The sequence below is a fragment of the Podarcis muralis genome, chromosome 12 (genome assembly GCF_964188315.1).
Source record: "Podarcis muralis chromosome 12, rPodMur119.hap1.1, whole genome shotgun sequence".
Lineage (NCBI taxonomy): Eukaryota > Metazoa > Chordata > Lepidosauria > Squamata > Lacertidae > Podarcis > Podarcis muralis.
The window spans coordinates 13,721,919-13,743,938 of NC_135666.1; the positions used below are offsets into that span (position 1 = coordinate 13,721,919).

The window sequence follows — 22,020 nt, forward strand, 5'->3', positions numbered from 1 at the left end:
CTGTTTAAAAAACATATAGGACCTAAAATCACCACAAAGGTGTAAATTATTTTAACTGAAGTTTTATAGATTTTCCCCCCTGCATATTATCTATAGAGTGCTATGCAGTCTCTTGTTGCAAATTGTTTCTCACTGCTGAAAATTTAGGAAACAATTTGAAGAACTACAGAAATGCTTAACATAACTTGAAGCACTGAGCTGTCATAAATAAAGTCTTTTGGGCAGCGATCTCTCACTCATATCTGTACAAAAAATAAGGCTAAGCCTGCTTTATTTTCAAACAGTTTTCTTATTACAACTGTTCTATGCTAGAGAGGGAGAGGTGGAAGTGGTGATGGGGTTACTACTTGACACACAACAGCTGGTGAAATATTGCTCTATTTTTTGTAACAAACACCAAGATCAAAACATTATGCAAGTTACATTTCCTTGAAAGGTTCCCAGCAGGAGCCTTCCTTTTTGTTTTTCGCAGTGCTTGATTTCCTTTCACCCACAAAAAAAACGGCTCACCAAGAACATCCATGTGCCACTAACACTAAGCAGCACTTCCTTAATCACTTATTTCCAACAATTTATGGATGATCAGTGGCAAAAAAACGAGCAAAAATAATGAAAGAACGCAATGAAGCGTCCTTGAGACATACTGGCTTAGACTTCCTACTCATTTCTCTGTCTCTTTAACATTGGGGGCCTGATACAAATTAGCCACTGAGGGGGGGAAAGTCATCTGGTCATAAAATACAGTACAGGGTCACTTTTATGTAAGTTTGCCAAAAGGGACATAAACCAGGACAATTTCAAACTGTGACACAGGATAGAAGTATATTAAAGCAATCTTTGTTCCTCCTCTATTGTGCTGTCATGTTGCTCAGCTTTATAGATATTCAGAGCACCAACACTGGCCTCTTCACTTCCACCTGGCCTACCTAATTAATTAAGCAAGGAAGTTACCTCAAAATTTTCTACCATTTGCTTTTATTATCAAGCACTCTCTTTTGATGTTCTCAGAGTTAACTTCTTAATCCACAGACTTCTTGTGCTGTGTTTCAAACATGAAGATGTCTGGATACTTTGCATAATTGGTCAGGATGTTGCTGTCGCTCATGGTAAATTTTATGTCATAACTTCAAGGGCAAAAAAAAACCACACACACAAAAACCCAAGGTGAAAGTATGCTATGGTGTGTGTTTTTTATTCATGTTTCAAATTTCGCATTTCAGTAAAATACAAATGATGCCCCTTCAGAAGCCCTTCTTACTATGATAATACATTTGATGATATGTCAAGAAGCATCACTATAGCTAGGTTATGAACACATATAAACAGCATTTATCTTTCAATTGAGAATAAACACAAATTGAACTTATGGCGTTGTGTACACATTGTGTGCACTGCTCCCCTAGGTTCCTTTGGGAGGAAAGGAGAGATAGAAATTTAATAAAATACATACATACATACTCTGACAGCTGAGATTTCAACATACAGGCCAAAATCCAAATAGCTCCTTAAGCCAATGCAAAAGGTTTATCATGGAACATGGAAATTTAAGAATTACCGTATTTCTGTAAGTTGACGAGGGATTAACTTGCTTGGGACATACCACAATGGTTCCCAACTGGACGGGTCCCAATTGCAGTGCTAGCGATCAAAGCACCTGATGTAAAACTGTGCAGCCGAATGCCGCATCAGAGGAAGACCACTTGTAAGCTCCTTACAAGTTATAATATTCTAGAAGATATACTGTAATATTTTGTTGCTGATAAACTTGTCACAAACTGTTTTAAAAACTCATGAGTTTTTGTGTTCGTGGGTGGGGGGTGCTATCTTGAAAAGAACATGTCTAAAGGTCCTTGTTATCAAGAACTAATTCCACAGTTCTTTGGATCACAGGCTCAGAAGGCAATGGTGTTTTTTGTTTTGTTTTGTTTATTTATGCATGTATGTACAGTATATATTATTACATTTATAGCTAAAGGTAAAGGTAAAAGATCCCTAGACCGTTAAGTCTAGTTGAATTCAACCTTGGGGCATGGCGTTCATCTCACTTCAGGCCAAGGGAGCCGGCCTTTGTCCACAGACAGCTTTTCCAGGTCATGTGGCCAGCATGACTAAACCACTTCTGGCATACAGAACACCGTGACAAATGCCATATCACACAGAAACGCCATTTACCTTCCCGCTGCAGCAGTACCTATTTATCTATTCACGCTGGTATGCTTCCAAACTGCTAGGTTGGCAGGAGCTGGGACGAAGCCATGGGAGCTCACCCCGTCATGTGTGGATTCAAACTGCCAACCTTACAATCGACAAGCCCAGGAGGATCAGTGGTTTAGACCACAGCACCACCTGCGCCTCTATTATATTTATATCTCAAGGTGGTGTAATAGTTCTCCCCACTCCATTTTATCTTCAGAACAATCCTATGAAGTTAGGCTGAGAGACTGTGACTGGCCCAATGTCACTCGCTGAGCTTCTTGGGTCAAATGGGGACTTGAGCCCTTGTCTCCCTAGTCTGACATTCTAACCACTACACCACACTAGCTCCAAAGAGCCATGAGGGGAAAGAAGGACACTCCCATTGCTGTTTTGGAAATGCTTGCGGAAGAGCTTCCTCAGACCATCACACAGCGCTGTAACAATTCTCATGCTTCTGCTTGCGCAAGCAGAAGAACATCCATGATTCAGCTTCCTTTTTCTGACGCAGTGCTCAAGTGCATGGCATAAAATAGTCCTTCCACAAGCAGAAGACACCTTCCACATAGGAAAGTGTAGCTTGGCTCTAACACAATGATGCAGAGAAGCTACCAATTCACATAATAGGTAAATTATTCCAAAAAGAACCAGCTGAAGCACCAGCTGCACATTAACAACAACAACAAAAGTCAAGCAGCAGATGAACAAAATCTCCTTGGGTAAAATAAAAATCAAGAATTAAAATATAGGAAATTAATTACATTGCCCTTCTTATGTGCTTTTAATGCTTTGTGTATCACAATGAGTGAATAAGTGAAAAAGTAGATTCTAAAAGGAAGCCTAGGTGAAATAATTTGGGTAACTAAAACAATTATGTTTGTTTACTATCAAGGCAATAATGAACTCCAAGACATTTAACAAGGATGTAAGTACTGAAAACCAGCTTTCAGAGTGAAGACGGATCTATCTAGATTTACAATTTAAAGAATATGGAGAAAACTGCAGACCCAATAAAAAAATGTAACAGTGGACTAAGGGAAAAGGCCATTTAAGCCCCTTTTAAAAAGCAGTGAGTTAATCCCCTTAGGCCTAAAATATCCTGTCTGAATTAACAGAATGGTTTAATTAAAACCCTAGACAGAGAATCGTGTTTAGTTTGATTTTCAGAACACTGCATCCATCCGTGGTGAGTGGCCAATTTCCGTATCTGTATCTCTGTGTAATATGGAAGTGGTTTAAAAAAAACAACTTTTGCCCAAGGGAATCAATGGGAGCCTTCCAGAGGAACCATATGCCATAGAGAATGAATGCCATCAATTAGAACAGAATAACTCACAATAAATTTGCAAGCAGCAAAGAGTGGTACTGATGAGGATTTATCTTTTTTAAACAAACAGAAAATATTAGTCTAGTTGTTATAAACATTACTAAGGCCTACTTTTCATTATCAAAATATGTCATAATTTATTATACAATATATTGCACTAGGGTAGGGGGTTAAGTTCTAGCCGTCAAGCCATCAGCCGGTACCCAAAAAGAGTCAGAAGACTTTCTTTCATAACTGCAAATTTAACACTGTCTGTTCCTTAACTGTAGTAATAGGTTCAGGAAGGTAGCCGTGTTGGTCTGACACGGTCAAAATATATATTTAAAATGTCCAATGGCACCTTAGAGACCAACTAAGTTTGTTCTGGGTATAAGCTTTCATGTGCATTCACACTTCTTCAGATAAACAGTAATAGTAATAATAATAATAGGGTTACGAAAAGGTAACAGAAAATACATATTCCCATCAGCCTTAATCAAAGGCAGTATAGCTATGGTCCAGAGACAAAGCCATGGTGAACACTATCCAAGACTTGTTTCCAAAATCAGCACAGAGATAACATCAATCATGTCGAAAGAAGCAGGGACTGAGGGGAGACAATGTGTGTTTCTAAAGAAAAGGCACATTCCTTAGCTGGATCCCAGCTCCATAAAGATGATTAGGGGATTGGTATCATTACATTAAAGACGCCTGCTCCTTGGGAGAAAGGCGATGGCAAACCTAGACAGCATCTTAAAAAGCAGAGACATCACCTTACCAACAAAGGTCCGTATAGTTATGGTTTTCCCAGTAGTGATGTATGGAAGTGAGAGCTGGACCATAAAGAAGGCAGATCGCCGAAGAATTGATGCTTTTGAATTATGGTGCTAGAGGAGACTCTTGAGAGTCCCATGGAGTGCAAGAAGATCAAACCACTCCATTCTTAAGGAAATCAGCCCTGAGTGCTCAGTGGAAGGACAGATCCTGAAGCTGAGGCTCCAATAATTTGGCCACCTCATGAGAAGAGAAGACTCCCTGGAAAAGACCCTGATGCTGGGAAAGATTGAGGGCACAAGGAGAAGGGGACGACAGAGGACGAGATGGTTGGACAGTGTTCTCGAAGCTACAAACATGAGTCTGACCAAACTGCGGGAGACAGTGGAAGACAGGAGTGCCTGGCATGCTCTGGTCCATGGGGTCACGAAGTCGGACACGACTAAACGACTAAACAACAACATCATTACATCTGTGGAGGCCTCAGATATCAGATACAGATTGTAGTCCTACCTAATGGGAGAACCTCAAGACTTGTTCGGGGGGGAGGATAAATGGCTTTTCAAATGCTATAAAAATACTCACCATAAAGTAATATCAAACATCAATTCACATTCTTTGAATTAGATAGTTCAGAATTCACTCACTTCATCACTTACATCCTCATAGAAACTTGCACCTACTTCCATTAACACATGGTTTGGGAGCACCTAATCGTGCTCCCTGAAATTTGCCATTTTAGAGGATGGTGTAAATATATACAAAGAAAAAGTGAAGAGTTTTAATTATTTATATTCAGGTTGCTACATTTAATCAATTTATCCAGAAGCACATTTACATTTTTTTTAGCTCTACTTTATTTACATTTTTTATATAGTAAAAAACAAATTCATTATTTTGGAAAAACCTATTTCCATTTCATTTATTGAGGAGTATGATTGTGTGTGCAGGAAAGTTTCATAAACACACACACACACACACACACACACACAAAACAGATACAAAAATTCCTCTGCAGGCATGCTATGTACATTTTCATACACCACCACCTGTGAAGCAATGCAGGTATCAGATATTCAGTGAAGGGCGACAGCTCAATGGTAGAACATCTGTTTTGCATGATGAAGGCCCCAGGTTCAATTCTCCAGGTACAGGTGAGAAAGACTCCTATCTAAAAACCTGGAGAGCCACAGTCAAACATGTTGACAGTACTGACCGAGATCGACCAATGGCCTGACTAGCAGATTCCAGGATCACTGGGATATCTGAACCGTTTTCATGCTCATACGCTGTCATATGCATTTTGCCCTGTCTGGGCTTCAAAATATAAATCTGTCTGAACAGGAATACAAAGGAGACTTCTAAATGGTATCTATGGGGACTCCACATGAAGAGGAAAGGGTTAATTCAGATGGCAGAGGTGGAGGATAACCTGCAGAAGGAAACTAAGACTAAGAAGGAGACCATACCAAACAATGGGAGGAGTTAGCAGTCAGCAGCAGTTCTATTTAGATGATTGCAGTCTCTGGGAGCTTGCGACTAGGACTTGTAAATAGGGGTGTCTGAAATGTGTTTTGAGGGGAAGGCCCAGAGTGCTGTCACAGTGAGCCTGGTGCAAAATATTACTCAATTTTTTAAGTGTCAGCCCAATGGTGGACCTGTATTTTTGTGGCCCTGAAGCTTCAACAGTTATGGAGGACCATTTGCAACCAGCAATGTCTGGGTAACCACTGATATTTTCTTCAATGGGGTTGTTCCACAACAGATCACTGTACCTTTACAACAACTGTGCTACTGACTCTCAAACTTTGGGATTGTTGAAATATATAAAACCAAAAAGCTTCGTTAGTTTCATAGTAGTCCCTTGTGTCAATTGCAAGCATGCCACAAAGTTAACTATTCAGGTTAAGTCACATTCAACACTGAATATTCTTGTTATTTAATAAACCGTGTTTAAATTATTAATGCATAATTCATATATAATTTTACTGTACTATATTTCATAGATTCATAATGTATTTCAGATATAAATTCCCTAAATAAATCTCTCACTCACTCACCTGTTATACTCCTTCAAAAATATTATTTGTGTACTGTGTTATTTGTTTTATTGTAATAGCAAGGTTATCAAACCTAATATGTTAAGAGGACTAGCCTGAATGCAGACCAGCCAAGAGTTTTGTTGCTACTATAATATATTTTTAAGTTCCTATTACTCAGGTTTAGACATAATTATTGCCAACGCCAATTACTATCATCATTTAACACACAACAATTTGTTTTAGCATAGATTCTAAAATCTATGGCCATTAGTTTTGTATATATAGCGTTGCTGGCTGCTCATAGTATTTTAACCATCACATTCACATATATTTAATACCCACGCACCTTTTTTAAGCCAGCAAAGCCTTCCGACTCCAGAAAGAAGAAAGCAAAGGGCATCAGTACAAACAAACAAAGGTTGGAAAAGAGAGAAACAAGATTCCATAAGCCTAGAGAAAAACAAAATGTATGTGTTACTTGTGAAAACTGCAGAACCTTTAAAGTATAACACAAAATGAGTTCTATCATTTATTCCACAACACCATCACTGAAGTGAAGAAACATGCTCAGTTATTTCTAATGATTTCAAGTTTACTATAGCTGAAAGTGGTTGGGGAAATTAGCAAAAAAGGGGGGGGGATATTATCCTGCAAAACCCCTTCCCCGAGCTGTCAATTTGGGAGACATGTAAAACAGGGCACCATTGCCCTGATTTGATTTGGTTTCTCAGATGTCTTGTAGCTGAATCTGAATGACTACGTGGCAGCGTGACATCAGTACACTGGTTGTATGAACCCTGGCTGGCTATATTGCACAGATATCCTGTTTTTTAAAAATACAGTATGCCAAAGCAGCTACCCAGTCAGCAAACATGAGAAATGGTAGGAAAAAAGGCCAGATTTGTGAAATATTCAGAATAAACATGTTGGTTCTGTGAAATTTATTCATACCAAAAGTGTTTGTCCATAATTCAGCTCACTGCTCAACTTTATTCTCATATGCTTATGAAAGACCACTATATCACTTAATTATTACCTTCCAGTGTTAAAAGCAGAACCCAAATATAATGCTCACTGACACTTTCACTACTCTGAAGTACAGTGGTACTCTAGTTACGAACTTAATTTGTTCCGGAGGTCCGTTCTTAACCTGAAACTGTTCTTAACTAGAGGCTTGCTTTCGCTAATGGGGCCTCTTGCTGCCGTTGCGCCGCTGGCACACGATTTCCGTTCTCATCCTGGGTCAAAGTTCTCAACTTGAGGTAACTCTTCCAGGTTAGCGGAGTTTGTAACCTGAAGTGTTTGTAACCTGAGGCGTTTGTAATTCAAGGTACCACCGTACTTAGTTTGAAAACTAGACTCCTCTTCTTGGAGGAAAACAATTTTCTGGATCTATTTCAATCAGGGTTTGGGCCTGGTTTTGGCACAGAAACTGCTTGTATGATAGCCTCTGTCATGAGGAGAGATGGGGAAATATGTCCCTGTTAAGTTTCCTTGACCTCTAATCCTCTGAGCTGCCAATCAGTTTCTAGACCCGATTCAAAGTGCTGGTTTTGACCTATAGCGTTTTTAGCGCCTTAGGACCACAATACCTCAAGGACTGCCTCCCCTCATATGAACTGCCCCAGACCCTGCAATCATCATGTGAGGCCCTTCTTCATGTGCCCCCTTCCAAGAGAGGTCTGCAGGGTGGCAACATGAGAACGGCCCTTTTCTGCAGTGGCTCCCCATTTGTGGAATGCTCTCCCCAGGGAGGCTCTGGCTCACCTGGTGCCTTCATGACATATCTTTAGGCACTGCACAAAAATGTTCCTATAATACCTGGCCTTTGATCAATCTAAAAAGGTAAAGGTAAAGGTACCCCTGCCCGTACGGGCCAGTCTTGCCAGACTCTAGGGTTGTGCGCCCATCTCACTCAAGAGGCCGGGGGCCAGCGCTGTCCGGAGACACTTCCGGGTCACATGGCCAGCGTGACATCGCTGCTCTGGCGAGCCAGAGCCGCACACGGAAACGCCGTTTACCTTCCCGCTTGTAAGCAGTCCCTATTTATCTACTTGCACCCGGGGGTGCTTTTGAACTGCTAGGTTGGCAGGCGCTAGGACCAAACGACGGGAGCGCACCCCACCGCGGGGATTCGAACCACCGACCTTTCGATTGGCAAGTCCTAGGCGCTGAGGCTTTAACCCACAGCGCCACCCGTGTCCCTTCTGATCAATCTAGGGCCTTTAAATTGTGTTTTTACGGGGTGATTTCTTTTGTTATTATGTAATCCATTTTGTGTTTTTGTTTTGTATATTTATGTTGTGCACTGTCCTGTGATCTTTGGATGAAAGACTGTATATCAAATAAATAAATGAATAAATAAATAAATGATTGGCATCTGAAGTGGCTCAGTTACACGCCACATGTTTTCTTGCTCTCTAAAAATTACTGCAGGCAGTGCAACGTAGAACTCAACCTCATCCATTCAAAGATTGGTCCTCTTTTCTTTAGAAGAACCTATGAGGCAAGCAGCTTGTGCAAGATCTTCGTCAAGGGGGGCAGGGAATCAAACTACACCCTGAAAATATGTTTGGAATGTTTTGCTATGCACACCTAATTGTTCTCCTATACTTACTTTGTCCACAAATATTTGTATGCCAAAAATTGCTTTTATATGTATGAAGAAGCATAGGCCTATTACTGCCGGTAACTCTTTTAACCCCCCCAAAGAGAGGATATCATAAAGGAGGAACAAAAGGTTGTCTGGGGAGGGGGTAAACTGGCTGGGTGCGCAAAGCATGGGGTGAGCAACCACACCCTAAGCATTAATGCGGCTGATGACAAACTACAATGTATGAAGGATTTTATGAGCAACCCACACAAACCTTGCCAGCTTAACTGATACAATCTAAATGTTAAAGCATTTAAGTGAAAGAAAACTGCAATTAAGCAAGCATGTTACCACTTCTGATAAAGCCTCACCCTTGCCGACAGTACTTGTGGAATAGAATGCAAGTCCTGCATTGTGTGGAGGTGGAATTTTCACTATATTCTATCCCCATCTGCTGGACACGTATGAGATAACAACAACCTCACATTTGTCATGTTCATTTTGTGCATTACTTAAGTTCCACTATCTCAAGAGTCTTGAAATTGAGCTAAATTTATCTGGTGTTAGACATACTTTAAAATTATTGTTTTCACTTTAAAACGCTATCTACCCTGGCTTTCAGAATCATTACAAATGAATAACGGAACTACAATCACTAGCTTATTCCAGTTAGCTCAGTTGGGTTACGAGTGTGGTGCTCGTAATGCCAGTGTTGTGGGTTCAATTTCCATATGTTCCACCTGCATATTCCTGCATCGCAGGGGACTGGACTGGGTGATCACTGGGGTCCCTTCTGAGTCTACAATTCTAGGATTCTAAGTGTAATAAACCTGGCATTCCCTAGATGTTTGTATCAAGCACAATGCATTTTCAAAGTTTTCAAAAGATTTCTGAATTCAATTAAACACCCTTTATAAAGGAATCTACTACAGGAATAGACTGCAAAATTATATGCTTACATGTAGATTACAGATATTACTATGCAAAATAAGATAAACAAACTTCATGTAGGAGCTTCTGGTTTTAAACTACCATGTGCGCCCCCCAGGTACCAGATGATACACAAATATATTTTTATTAATTCAATTTCTCTATGTAGGACTCAAGGGAAGTAACACATTCTAGTGCAAGAATTAAAAATATTAAGTATCTAAAACAATCCATGCTAGCGCTTAATAAAAAATACCACAATTTAACTTCATCAGAATGACTGAGGACCCCCAAGCACACAAATTCAGCAGCTAACTAAAGTTAATGCAGTGGTACCTCGGTTTAAGAACAGCCCGGTTTAAGAACGATTTGGTTTACAAACTCCGCAAAACCGGAAATAGTGTCTTGGTTTGAGAAATTTACCTCGGTCTAAGAATGGAATCCGAACAGTGGAAGGGCACCAAAGGCAGGAGGCTTCATTAGGGAAAGCGCGCCTCGGTTTAAGAACGGTTTTGGTTTAAGAACGGACTTCCAGAACAGATTAAGTTCGTAAACCGAGGTACCACTGTATAACTTTGTATATGACATTCAATATCACACTGAGATTCTAAGCTGCTGACTAAGCAGTATACTCCACCTGTTCAATTACTCCCCCCCCCCAAAAAAAATGGTGACTTCAATGTCGTTATTTCACAGACCCTTTATTCACACGCCACTAATTTATTTATTCAATTTATATTCCATTTTGCCTTCAAGGAGCTCAAAGTGGCACACAAGTTTTTTTCTCACCACCACCTCATAAGGCAGGTGAGATAGTGTCTGGTCCAGCACTACTCAGTGAGCTTCATAGCTAAGTGGGGATTTGATCCTGGGTTTCCCAAATCCTAATCTAACTGCTATACCACGCTACCTTTCTCATCTTCAAGGCAAAGAAACGGGATAATTCCTGTCTTGCACAGCCAATAATCTTGCTTCTGCACTGCAAACTGAAGAATGGCAGCCTTTATACACACATTCCCACACATCAGTCTCTCAAAGCAGAGTTACCATTGATGATCTTCATTTATCTCATGCCCCCTTAAATCAATTCATCGTACAGTTGGATATGTGGGTTCTCATATGCAGCTTGTTGCTATTGGCGTGCTGGAGGATGACCAGGAGCTCCCTGAGGCAAACATCACGGAGGAGCTGCCTGTCAATGAATTGTGAGGCAAAGCAGAGGCATCTGGGGCCCTCAGAAGGCACAATAACCCAACTTCCTCCATTGGCCACCCGACACCATAGTACACTCCTGAAGAAAAAGAACTCCTCAGGAGTAAAAGAATACTCCTGAATAGGCTACTCTTCCCAAACAAACAAATTCCTCAGGAAACATGGATGGTCTGAAGCTGTGCTCTGGTGGGGCTCTGAAGGCTCAAGTCTTTGCACCAGCTATCCTTGTCTACCTAACTATTTGCTGGGCCTCCCTCTGTTTTGACTTTAGACTGCTTTTGAACCGTTACCCCAGGTTTGAATGTATGACCGTCATCAGACTGCAATTCACATACCGTTCAGTGCTGACTCTCAGCTACACTGCTTGTGTTATCACCTGTGGAACGCCAGTTCTGTGCGGTTCAGAATACTAATCTGAATATTGGACAGAAGTAGCGCAGGACATCTCTGACCTCATAAAAACAAACTCTATAATGAAAACAAAGCAGCCACTCTTCCCAAGTTTCATTCTTCCCACACAGAACCAGAATGACAACTAATTGGGGATGCCGCCACATCCCACAAATCTAGTATAGATAATTGAGGAGTGTCTAAAAGACAGCATTCAACCCCGTCTGAAAAATAGTTAAGTTGATCTATCCAATGGAAGTCCTGTTTGTTTGTTTGTTTGTTTGTTTGTTTGTTTGTTTTGTTGTTGTTGTTGTTTTAACTGGACTTAGAATCACCCTGTCCCAAGAGCTCAGGGTGGAAAAGAAAATGCTAATTATTGTACCATGTCCCTTGCCACCAAAAGCCAGTTTGACTAAAAGCATCTTGCATCAATTGCAGAAGATGCATAAGTTCAGGATTTGGAGAGCCCTTATGAAAAAAGAGCATTCTAAAGATGAAAAGCAGGTAAGATTACCTGCCCAGTTTACTGAATGCCCCTACTTAGAATGGAAAATATTTCCTAAGGTAATCTGTGTACCCTAATGGTTCTGATTTGATGCATAGCTGGTACACTTAAGACAATTTTGTGTTTCAAATTCAAGTACCAATATTAAAATAATACAAACCATGAATTAGAGATCCATTTAACCACTGAATATAGTAGCTATGTGGAAAAGAGAGCAGGATTTCATTGCTGATTATTGAGAAAGGTAGAAGGAGGACAGCACCAGCTGAAACTGCAAGAGTAAATGTACTCAAGAATAGCCTGAAAATCAAAAAGAATAATTATTGTTACTGCTAATACAACAGTTCAAACTGTTAAGTTAATGAAAACAGCTTAAAAAGAGCTTCAATGCATAACTGCCACTGCTTTGCAGGCACCAGAGCTAATATTCAACATGCAAAGTTTAATTTTTTAAAAAAACAGAATGAAGACCTATCAAATATTAGCTGCTATTATTATTAATTTATATATGTCTTGCACATACCAAAATGGCCTCTAAGCAGTTCAATTAGCACACCATCCTCTCACTTCCTTATCTTTCCTTATACCTCACAAAACAAAACAAAACAAAACACTATTCCTGAATGTGTTAAAGAAAACCAAACATCTGTCAAGGTTAATGAAAGTGCTCCCTCTGCTGTAAAAGTCTAGTACTGCTGAAGTAATGAAAAGCTCTGCATGGGAGCAAATTCAAACAAATTTTGGTTTGCAGATGAATACTAAAAAGGAAACACACACATATGCCACAATCCAAAGAACAACACAACTAGATTGGCATGCATAAGGAGGCTCTGGGCTGAGAATTGTCAGATTGCAGCTCCCATGCCATATGGAAGTTATGATAATGATACTTTTATAAGAGTTCTTATAAAAGCTATTCAAAAAGTCAAAATTCTCAGTGGACACCTAAGTTTTAAAGAAAATTTAAATACGGGGAATGCAGATTCTATTTTCAGTTTTTGCTTTCATCAGGCTATTTGATTCATAAACACGGTATCCATTGTCAAAAACTAAGAGCTAAAAAGCTATGCAAGCAGCATATATTTTAGTTTTGTGCTTGGAGAGCACAAGAGTATTCTTCTTCTAAAAAACACTTATTTGGCCTCATTCATTCATTATACTAAACCATAGTTTATTAAAATAAATTAAAACTAAATAAATTAACTACAGTTAATTTAAAATAAATTAAAACTACACTAAAACTAAATAAATTAACTATGGTTTGTTCAGTGATTTGAAACCATGGTTTGTTTTTGGTTCACCAAACATTGGCCTGGTGTTACGTGTGAACCCAACAGCCTTCTTTAACCACAGTTTGTTTGCCCACCCAACTCTAGAAAAACTACAACAGCATGGGGCAAGAGCAGCTGGAAAACAAATAAAACTTTGGAAAAACAATCCATGATTCATTTGATTGTCTGTGGGTTTAGCGTTATGTACAAGCCAGACCTATATTTGCATAGCACCGGAAAGGTAATGAAAGCCTAAATAAGATATACATATACATACAAACATATACATACGAAATTCTATTGACAATAGCATCTTCATCCTCTTGCTCATCTGAAAAATAATGCATATTTGTATTACATTTTATTTCCAAGACAATTGTTGCCTGCTTTTTACTTCTTTTCCAACATTTTTATATATAAAAAAGTTAAAGTGATCAAAATGCACAGATTACAAATCAGTGAACCCTTGTTTAGACTGCCCTAGTCTTTGCCTTAATGACAGATGCCTACCCAGCAAGATAGCCCAATCTTTGCACTGTCCATAGTACAATGCTCCTATATACAAGCTTTTTTCCTCCACTAATCTCAAATTCAGCATTTGAGTCTGCATCACAGTTTACAAAACCTATTGTTCTTGACTGACTGCCTTTGGACAGTCAATGAGGCAGCAAATGAGGAAGTCACTCATGCTTCCTTTATGGCTGTTTTTAAACTTTTACATAGGCAAGAGACACATCTCGGTGGCAAAATGCACAGTCCATGTTATCCAGTGCATAAACAAAACAAACATCTCTCCCTTCACCCTCAAATGAGACCCAGAAATGTCAACAGAGGAAGCATAAGTGACTTAAGTTTCCTCCCTTGCTTGCTTTGGTAGAATGTCCTAAGGCCATCTTATGCTTATTTTATTTGCAAACACCACCAATATTAAGAAAGGCATACCACGGCACTGCAAAGCATAACCTCAACAATAAAATTCCATTAATAAAGAGAAGTGAAATCTCAAAGCACTTTGAAACCATAGGTAAAAAGTTTATTTGTAGATGGGATTGCACATAATTTGGGGGGAAATTAGAATACAGTCATACCTCGGCTCCAAACGCCTTGGGAGTCGAACGTTCCAGCTCCCGAAAGATCGAAAACCGGAAGTTTCAGACGTTCTTTTGGAAGCTGAACATCCGACGGGGCTTCCGTGGCTTCCGATTGGCTGCAGGAGTGTCCTGCAACCAATCAGAAGCTGCACTTTGGAAGTCAAACATTTCAGAAGTCGAACAGACTTCCAGAACGGATTGTGTTCAACTTTCGAGGTATGACTGTATGTACAATTCTTAATTTGTTATCACACTTTCTTTACTTCTTAGCACTTTGGCTTTACTTTAACAATGTTAAAGAAAATGGAAAATGGAAATTGTGCTTCCTCTGTGTTCTACCATGAATTTGTATTTACAGATTGGACTAGCAGACATTCTCTGAATAGGATGAGTCCCCCCTCTGGCCTTGATAGGCAGGGTCTTCAAGACTGTTGCCACCTCTTCCAGGAGGAGCATTTGTCCTGCCCTCCAGACCTAACTGGCAGAAAAGAAACAACCCCTCAACCCCAAAATAAAACAACTCAGGGTAGATAGGAAATGAGATACAGATTGAAAAGAGGTTTAATTTGAAAAGTTCCAACTGTAAGGTGCAAGACAATATGAAACCGTATTAGTTATTAGGATTTGTATTAAGAAATTTTATATATATGATTTGACAAATCAGTGCAAAATTTCATATTTAAAGAGAAAAAAAGAAAAATACAGTTTTGGAATTTTGAAACTTTAGAAAGCTCCATTAAAATATTGTCAGAAAAGAAATGAAAATGTAATCAAAATATTATGTAAGGTTTTTTTTAAATCAAACTTCATATTTTTTATCATACTTCATATTTGTACTTTATAAAAGTACTGTATTTCATAAATGTTTAAACAAAAAAGAGAAATGTGAAAGTTTAAAGGAACTAATTTTCACGAAGCTACATTTATAAATATACACAATGTTAGAGATGAAAGTGAAGAAAAATGTCAAGATGGCTTGATGGTGCAAGCCACCAGAAGCTTACCCTTAACCAAGTATAACTTAGTTTTTGACGGATAAGAAATGACCAACCAGGTGCCTGCGGGAAGTCTGCAAGCTGGACATGAGCGCAACAGCCTTCTGCCCACCTGCAATTCCAAGCAACTGATAGTTGGTGGAATAATGCCACTGACAGTGGAAGCAGAACATAGCCATCATGGCCAGTAGTCTTGGATAGCCTTGCCGTCAATTAATTTGTCTATAATAACATAACTGAGTACAAATAAATTTGGATGTTAAGTTTATTTATGTTTTATTAATTTTTCAGTTTGCAGATTTAACAAGGAATTGGAGGAAAATATCATGAAAAGATGGGGAATAAAGTAAAGAAGAAGAAAAACAGGAAAAATAGTACTAACAGTAATAGTAAACCATAGCATATTGGATACACTGACCATCAATACGTGGATCTTACATTAAAAATACAAGTCAATATAAGCCCTCCAATTAAACTTTAATCTCAAACCCTTAAATAGTATATCATTTACAGACATAGTAATGATAAACTAAATTAGCAATCCTGAACCCATATTTATTTAGACTGCAACCATACTGCTATTTGTATCACTAGGATCCCTGTCATGCAACTTTTAATAAGATTGCACGTGGACTCATTGTTAAACCGTGTTTATGGAAGACAATCTTACTCGGCTACGAGTGATCGCCAAAGAAGAAGATTGCCACCATGCAGTCTGTAGACATTTGGTAGCTAGGTGGCAGCATGGCACAGAGAATGAGCTTTCTTTCTGGAAATCGCAGTAAGGTGCTTTCCACGACTGTTAACACATCTGCTTGGGCAGGTTTTGCCCCACTAGTTATTGGCCCATTTTACATATGGGGCTGTTGCATTACTTACTTATTGTTGATTATTTTTTAGATTGTATGTATAGTTTAGTACTTATTTGTTCTTATACATATTAACAGTTTAATATTGGAATTTTAGATGGTAAACCACTTGGAGATTCTTTTATCAGAAGCAATATATAAATTATTTAAATAAATAAACAAACTTCACCTTCTATTAACCAACTTGCAAAATTATAAATGAAGAAAACAGGCACAAGTTAAGAGCTAAAGTCCTAACAAGTTGGGAAACTCACACTGCAAGAAATAAAGGTTGGGCAAATACAACAAAGAGATAATGTAAAATAGTACGGCTCTCTGGTCAAACACATACTTTCCCCTCATCACCCAAACACCTTTTTGGCACTGTGCCCCAATATCATCAAGAGCATCTCATCTATTTCCCATTTTGACTGCAGTCTACATATGACTATAAAAACAGTTACCTCCTTTCCTCTTGTATCTTCTGATAATGAAGTAGGAAACAATATAGAGAATAGCAAACAGAAGAAAACAGATCTGAAAAAGAAAGTTACAGAGTGAAGAGATTCACATCATATAACAAGCAGCAATTTAGTTTTCAAAAATACTAAAGTGACACAACCTATAATAAATAGAAAGAAAACATTATACCCACAGTATAATTACTAATATGCAACGCTCATGTTATTTTGGATATTTTTGTAGCTTTTCCAAAGTACCAATTTTACTGCTTCAAGGGCCACACATAAGAAAATTCACCACTATATCTTCATAACTAGTCAAGATATATTAAAAAGGCCCGATTACAAAGGAATTAATCCATCATTTTTCAGGAACAATGTGTATTAATACGCAAGATGACTGCCAGTCTTATTGTCCAGTGAGCATGCCAGCAAACTTCAGTTTTGCTTGCACAACACATTTGAAGATATAATCTGGCAACTGACCCAGAACACCAGTAGGATGCAATAATGGCACTCCAGCACTCCTGCAACACACGAAGTCTGCTAATTCATTGCACAAGTCTAGGTATTTTTTACTGGATCAGGCTTGTGAGAAAATAAACTATGCATTAAAATGGTGTTGAACTTTATACTAATCATTTGTATTTCTTTCAACCACTGACATGTAGACAACTACTGTCCCCAGAATATAATACAGGAAAACAAAGCCAGATATGTTAGAAATAAAGTAGGAACAAAATGAATGGAAAGTTAATTAAAGGTTTTAAACCATTACACTTCCTGTAGTAGCCCCACAATCTGACACTAAAAACCCAACTATTCAAATTCATAATTTATGGGATGCCAATCCCCAATTCTACCGATAATTGACTAAGGCTTGCAATCCTATGTACACTTACCTACCAGCGAGCAAAGACTCCAGACTGTGGGGCTGCACAAAACATCTCAAGTCAAAGGACAAAGTAAAAAGTTTGCAATTTGCGCTACATGGGAAACAACTACTACTGTATGTCTTCCTTCCTACAATGACTGGCAACTGAACAGAGTGATCAGTGGAAATCAGCAGCAATGTATCTTTCTAACCTGATTTATTCTTTTATATCCTGTCAGACCTTGAACTTTTTCATTAAAAAATATCTTACAATCATCATCATCATCATACTAATAGAAACTAGGAGAATGGAATACAACAGTGTTGGCAATGTGGTGCCCTCCAGCTGTTGTGGACTGCAACTCCCAGCCTCAGACAGCAGGGTCAACAATGAAGAATGATGGGAGTTGTAGCTCACAGAACCTGAAGGGACCAGATGGCTGCCCCTGGAATCAAGTGTCTAGAAAGAAAGAATGGCTGCCGTGGTTGAATAGGAATATTCTACGCTGCAACATTCTGTTGCAGGTCCCACTTGACTCTTACCATAATTGAAACATTCTGATACAAAATGTGATAAAAATGCAACATGAAAGTTAGTATTTCCTCTAATAATGAGAGTCTATGCAATGTAATGTTGCCCATGGATAGCAAATGGCCAAAAGATTGCACTCCTCACGTACACAAATTTTACTATTAATCATGTTTAGTAGTCAGTATGCTGGATTAGGAATAACACCAAACCATGGTTTGGCATTACGTATATAAGAAGAGTAGTTAACAATAATACTAAAAGTACAAAGGCACAACTGTGCCTTAAATGTCTGAGTAGAAAAGAAGAATAGAGATTAATAAAACAACAAAAATAACTCTTCATAAAAATATTCTTTAACTTTAAAGTCGAGTTTCACATTAAATACTGACTGAAAGGCATCATGGAAGAAGAATGAACTCAGGATGAAAGGGAGAAATGAGCTAAGACGAAGGCATGTTTGGCATATCCTCGCCGTGATCAACTCCTACCTGGATCCAAAATTGGTCTCCACAGTTGCCTACGGACACACCATTAAGACCATATTCATGGAAGACAATCTTACTCAGCTGTGAGTGATCGCCAGAGAAGAAGATTGACTGTATATTTGGATGGAAGTAGAATATTCCCTTCCCCCCATGCATGTGTCAGGACTTAATCTGAGCTGGATTGTACCTGAACAGTATATTAATTTGCAATTTCTTTGGACTCTGGCTTTATTCACTGTGCTTTCACTCGAATTAGCTATCCCTAAATGCCAATAACCAGTTATATCAAATGACTGGACACATCAGCACTCTCCAGGCCAGCACTTGTCTGCATATAGTACCCCATTCCTGCTTCAGCTCATCTTACCCAGCACTTGTCATTAAAACCCTGCAGAGTGCTTCTATTATCCTTCATTCTCAGGGTTTCAGGAAGGAGATAATGAAAAAACTAGAGGGTTGTTTATGCAAAGACTATTTTAAAATACATTATCTACAATTAATTGGCTAACACTTACGTTCTCATGCAAAAACACTTATGGATTAAAAATGGCTTGCTTTGCCAAGTTCAGTTTGACTGGAAGCAGGGTCATATTTAATTCTGAAACAGTACTTCCAACCCACAGCGAGAGATCTATTATTCCAAATTAAATCAGTGTGATTTAAAGCCAGAATAAAGGTAGTTCACATTTTTGCAGAGAACACCTAACGCCATGCAGGGATTTGCACATGCAATCAATTTCTGACTTCCAACTGCAGCTACCCATAATTTCATCACAGTGATCTTCAAAGTGTATTTTTAGGATAGAGTAGGAAATGGGTCTATAAACAATTTGTCAGGTGATGCTATAGAGGATAATCAAAAGTATATCCTTTCCTCACCTCTTCCTCATGCTAAACCTCATCCAGTGATCTACAACTAACCAACATGGTTGGCACCCATGTGTCTCGAGAGACAATGGAAGAGTGCACCTTTGGGGATGAAGCCAAACCATTGGAGGGTTACAGCATCTGCTGTGGCTGTAGAGACCGATACAGGAGGGACATGTTTTGTTACAGATGAAGGCACTAGGAACTAGAGTGGTTAGAGAAATCGCCTAGAATGAAACATTATACATAAGAGATGGCAGCTACCAGCATACCCTACAGATAGTTAATTTCACTTGCACAGTATCTTTCTGTTGTTTGGCTAGTGGTTGAGACTCCACCAACCAAACTACAAAATGATACAAGTGAAATTAACTGTCAGTAGGATACACTGGCAGCTGCCATGTCTTTTTACATACAATGTTTCATTCTAGTGGTTTAACCACTCTCAGTTCCTAGAAGTTTACACACCATATATTCTGTAATAGGGCAAAGAAAGGTTGGCAATGTTATTATCACATTCCAAGCATATTGTGTCCAAGGACCAACATTTCTCATGGCTAGCGCTTGCAAAAGTAACTGAATTTAAGCTCTAGAACTTCTTAGTGATCAGGCACTGTACTTAAAAGGTTGGTGGTTTTGGGGGGTTTTTTTAAAGGCCTAAAATCTGGGGCAGGGGGAGATTATACAGCCCTAAATCATTCCTTAGGTTCCCCCAACCCCAACTCAAGAGATGGTTCTACAACAGCAAAATACTATATACCAAAAAAAAGGGGGGGGGGGTCAAATGATGCAGGTCTGACAAGAAGCTATAATAACTCATAGCAAGCAAATAAACACCCAAAAAGTGAGAGGCAGTCCACATTAATGCCCTGAAGTATATTAATTCTTGAATAAAAGCAGCAGGAAATATAACCATTTGTGCATCATCTTCAAATTGCTGATACAGAACTGCATGTAAACCTGGAAAGGCCATAATGCAGCCTTTTTCAACCTTGGGTCCCCAGGTGTTGTTGAACAACAATTCCCATCGCTCCTAGCCAGCATGGTCAGTGGTCAGGGATAATGGAAGTTTATCCAAAAATGCTGAATGTGTATGCGGATAGATGACTGCATGGAAACACATGAGGTTGAAACCAGGATGAAGTGGGAAGAAGCTGAAACATGTAAAACCACTTCCACATGTGCTCAAAAAAGCACAGCCATAATTGCAAATACAACCATGGATCCCTCAAAATAATTTTTAATTATTCCCAATATTTTATAATTCCCAATATTTTCCAAGCTTAGTGATAGAGAAACTGGTTACAGTGGTACCTCAGGTTAAGTATTTAATTCGTTCCGGAGATCTGTTCTTAACCTGAAACTGTTCTTAACCTGAAGCACCACTTTAGCTAATGGGGCCTCCTGCTGCCGCCACGCCGCCAGAGCACGATTTCTGTTCTCATCCTGAAGCAAAGTTCTTAACCTGAAGCACTATTTCTGGGTTAGCAGAGTCTGTAACCTGAAGCGTATGTAACTTGAAGCGTATGTAACCCGAGGTACCACTGTATCTTGTAGGTTATCTTAGGACTCATGATACAACACAAATGCATAGAATCGACAGCAATGCCTTCCTTAAACTATCTTTCTCAGTGGTACTACTGTTGAGTCTGCAAAGCATTACAACTGTAAACCACATTAAAAGGTTTAGAACAATTTAGAACAGTTTCCCAAATTGAAAGCAGTGAATATAATTACAATTAAGCAATCTTTCTTCTATACAGCAGGTGGCAACAGACTGATTCTAATGCAAGAGTGTTCCCATAAGGAAATGCTTGTGTCCTTCAGGGCCATTTGGCAACTAAACAAAGTACTAATAGCATCATAAATAAAGATATGCCACTCACAGACTTCTGCAAAGAATATCAAATCAAAATTTCATTTTTATTTGCATTCCTTGGTGCCTCAGAAATGCTTTAAAAAAATGGAAATGGGAGTGGGGGCATAATATTGTCAGTTGCCTTTGCTCATGAACTGCTTTGATTACAATTAAAGAGGTGAACAGAGCATCAGCAATTTATTTCATATGACAATAGTTATCCATCTTCCTTAGGAGAATGGTGAGCCTGGAAGACCTTAAGAATGATGGTATCATTCAAGAATTTCTCAGTCCAACCCATCTGTAGTATAACAACAACGATGGCCTATCATATAGGGTTGTCCTAAGGATTACTGAGAAGGATATTGACAAGCTGAAATGTGTACAGAGGTGGGAGACAAAGTTGGTCAAGGATCTGGAAACCAAGCCCTATGAGGAATGGTTGAAGGAGTTGGATATGCTTAGCTTGGGCTCCCCTTAGAAGAGACTGAGGGGAGATGTGATAGCCATCTTCAAACATCTAAAGGGCTGTCACATGGAAGATGGAGCATGCTTGATTTCTCCTGCTCTGGAGGCTAGGACCCAAACCAATGTATTCAAGTTACAAGAAAGAAGATTCCGACTAAACATCAGGAAGAACTTTCTGACAGTAAGAGCTGTTCAAAAGTGGAACAGGCTCCCATGAGAGGCGGTGGACTCTCCTTTCTTGCAGGTTTTTAAATAGAGGTTGGATGAATCTAGCTGAGATTCTTGCACTGCATGGGGTTGGACTCGATAACCCCTGAGATCCCTT

The 22,020-nt window shown here is 39.1% G+C and overlaps 1 protein-coding gene across 1 annotated transcript in view; it reads right to left on the reverse strand.

Annotated features, from left to right (window-relative positions):
* The window catches only part of LMBR1 (limb development membrane protein 1), a 60,449-nt gene that overhangs the window by 27,339 nt on the left and 11,090 nt on the right, over positions 1 to 22,020 (reverse strand). Inside the window, exons 2-5 of the mRNA XM_028751379.2 lie at positions 16,615 to 16,687; positions 13,508 to 13,547; positions 12,106 to 12,245; positions 6,662 to 6,765 (exon numbers count right to left, since the gene is read on the reverse strand). Coding sequence (XP_028607212.1) covers positions 6,662 to 6,765; positions 12,106 to 12,245; positions 13,508 to 13,547; positions 16,615 to 16,687 — 357 coding nt within the window. The remainder of the gene's footprint in view (positions 1 to 6,661; positions 6,766 to 12,105; positions 12,246 to 13,507; positions 13,548 to 16,614; positions 16,688 to 22,020) is intronic.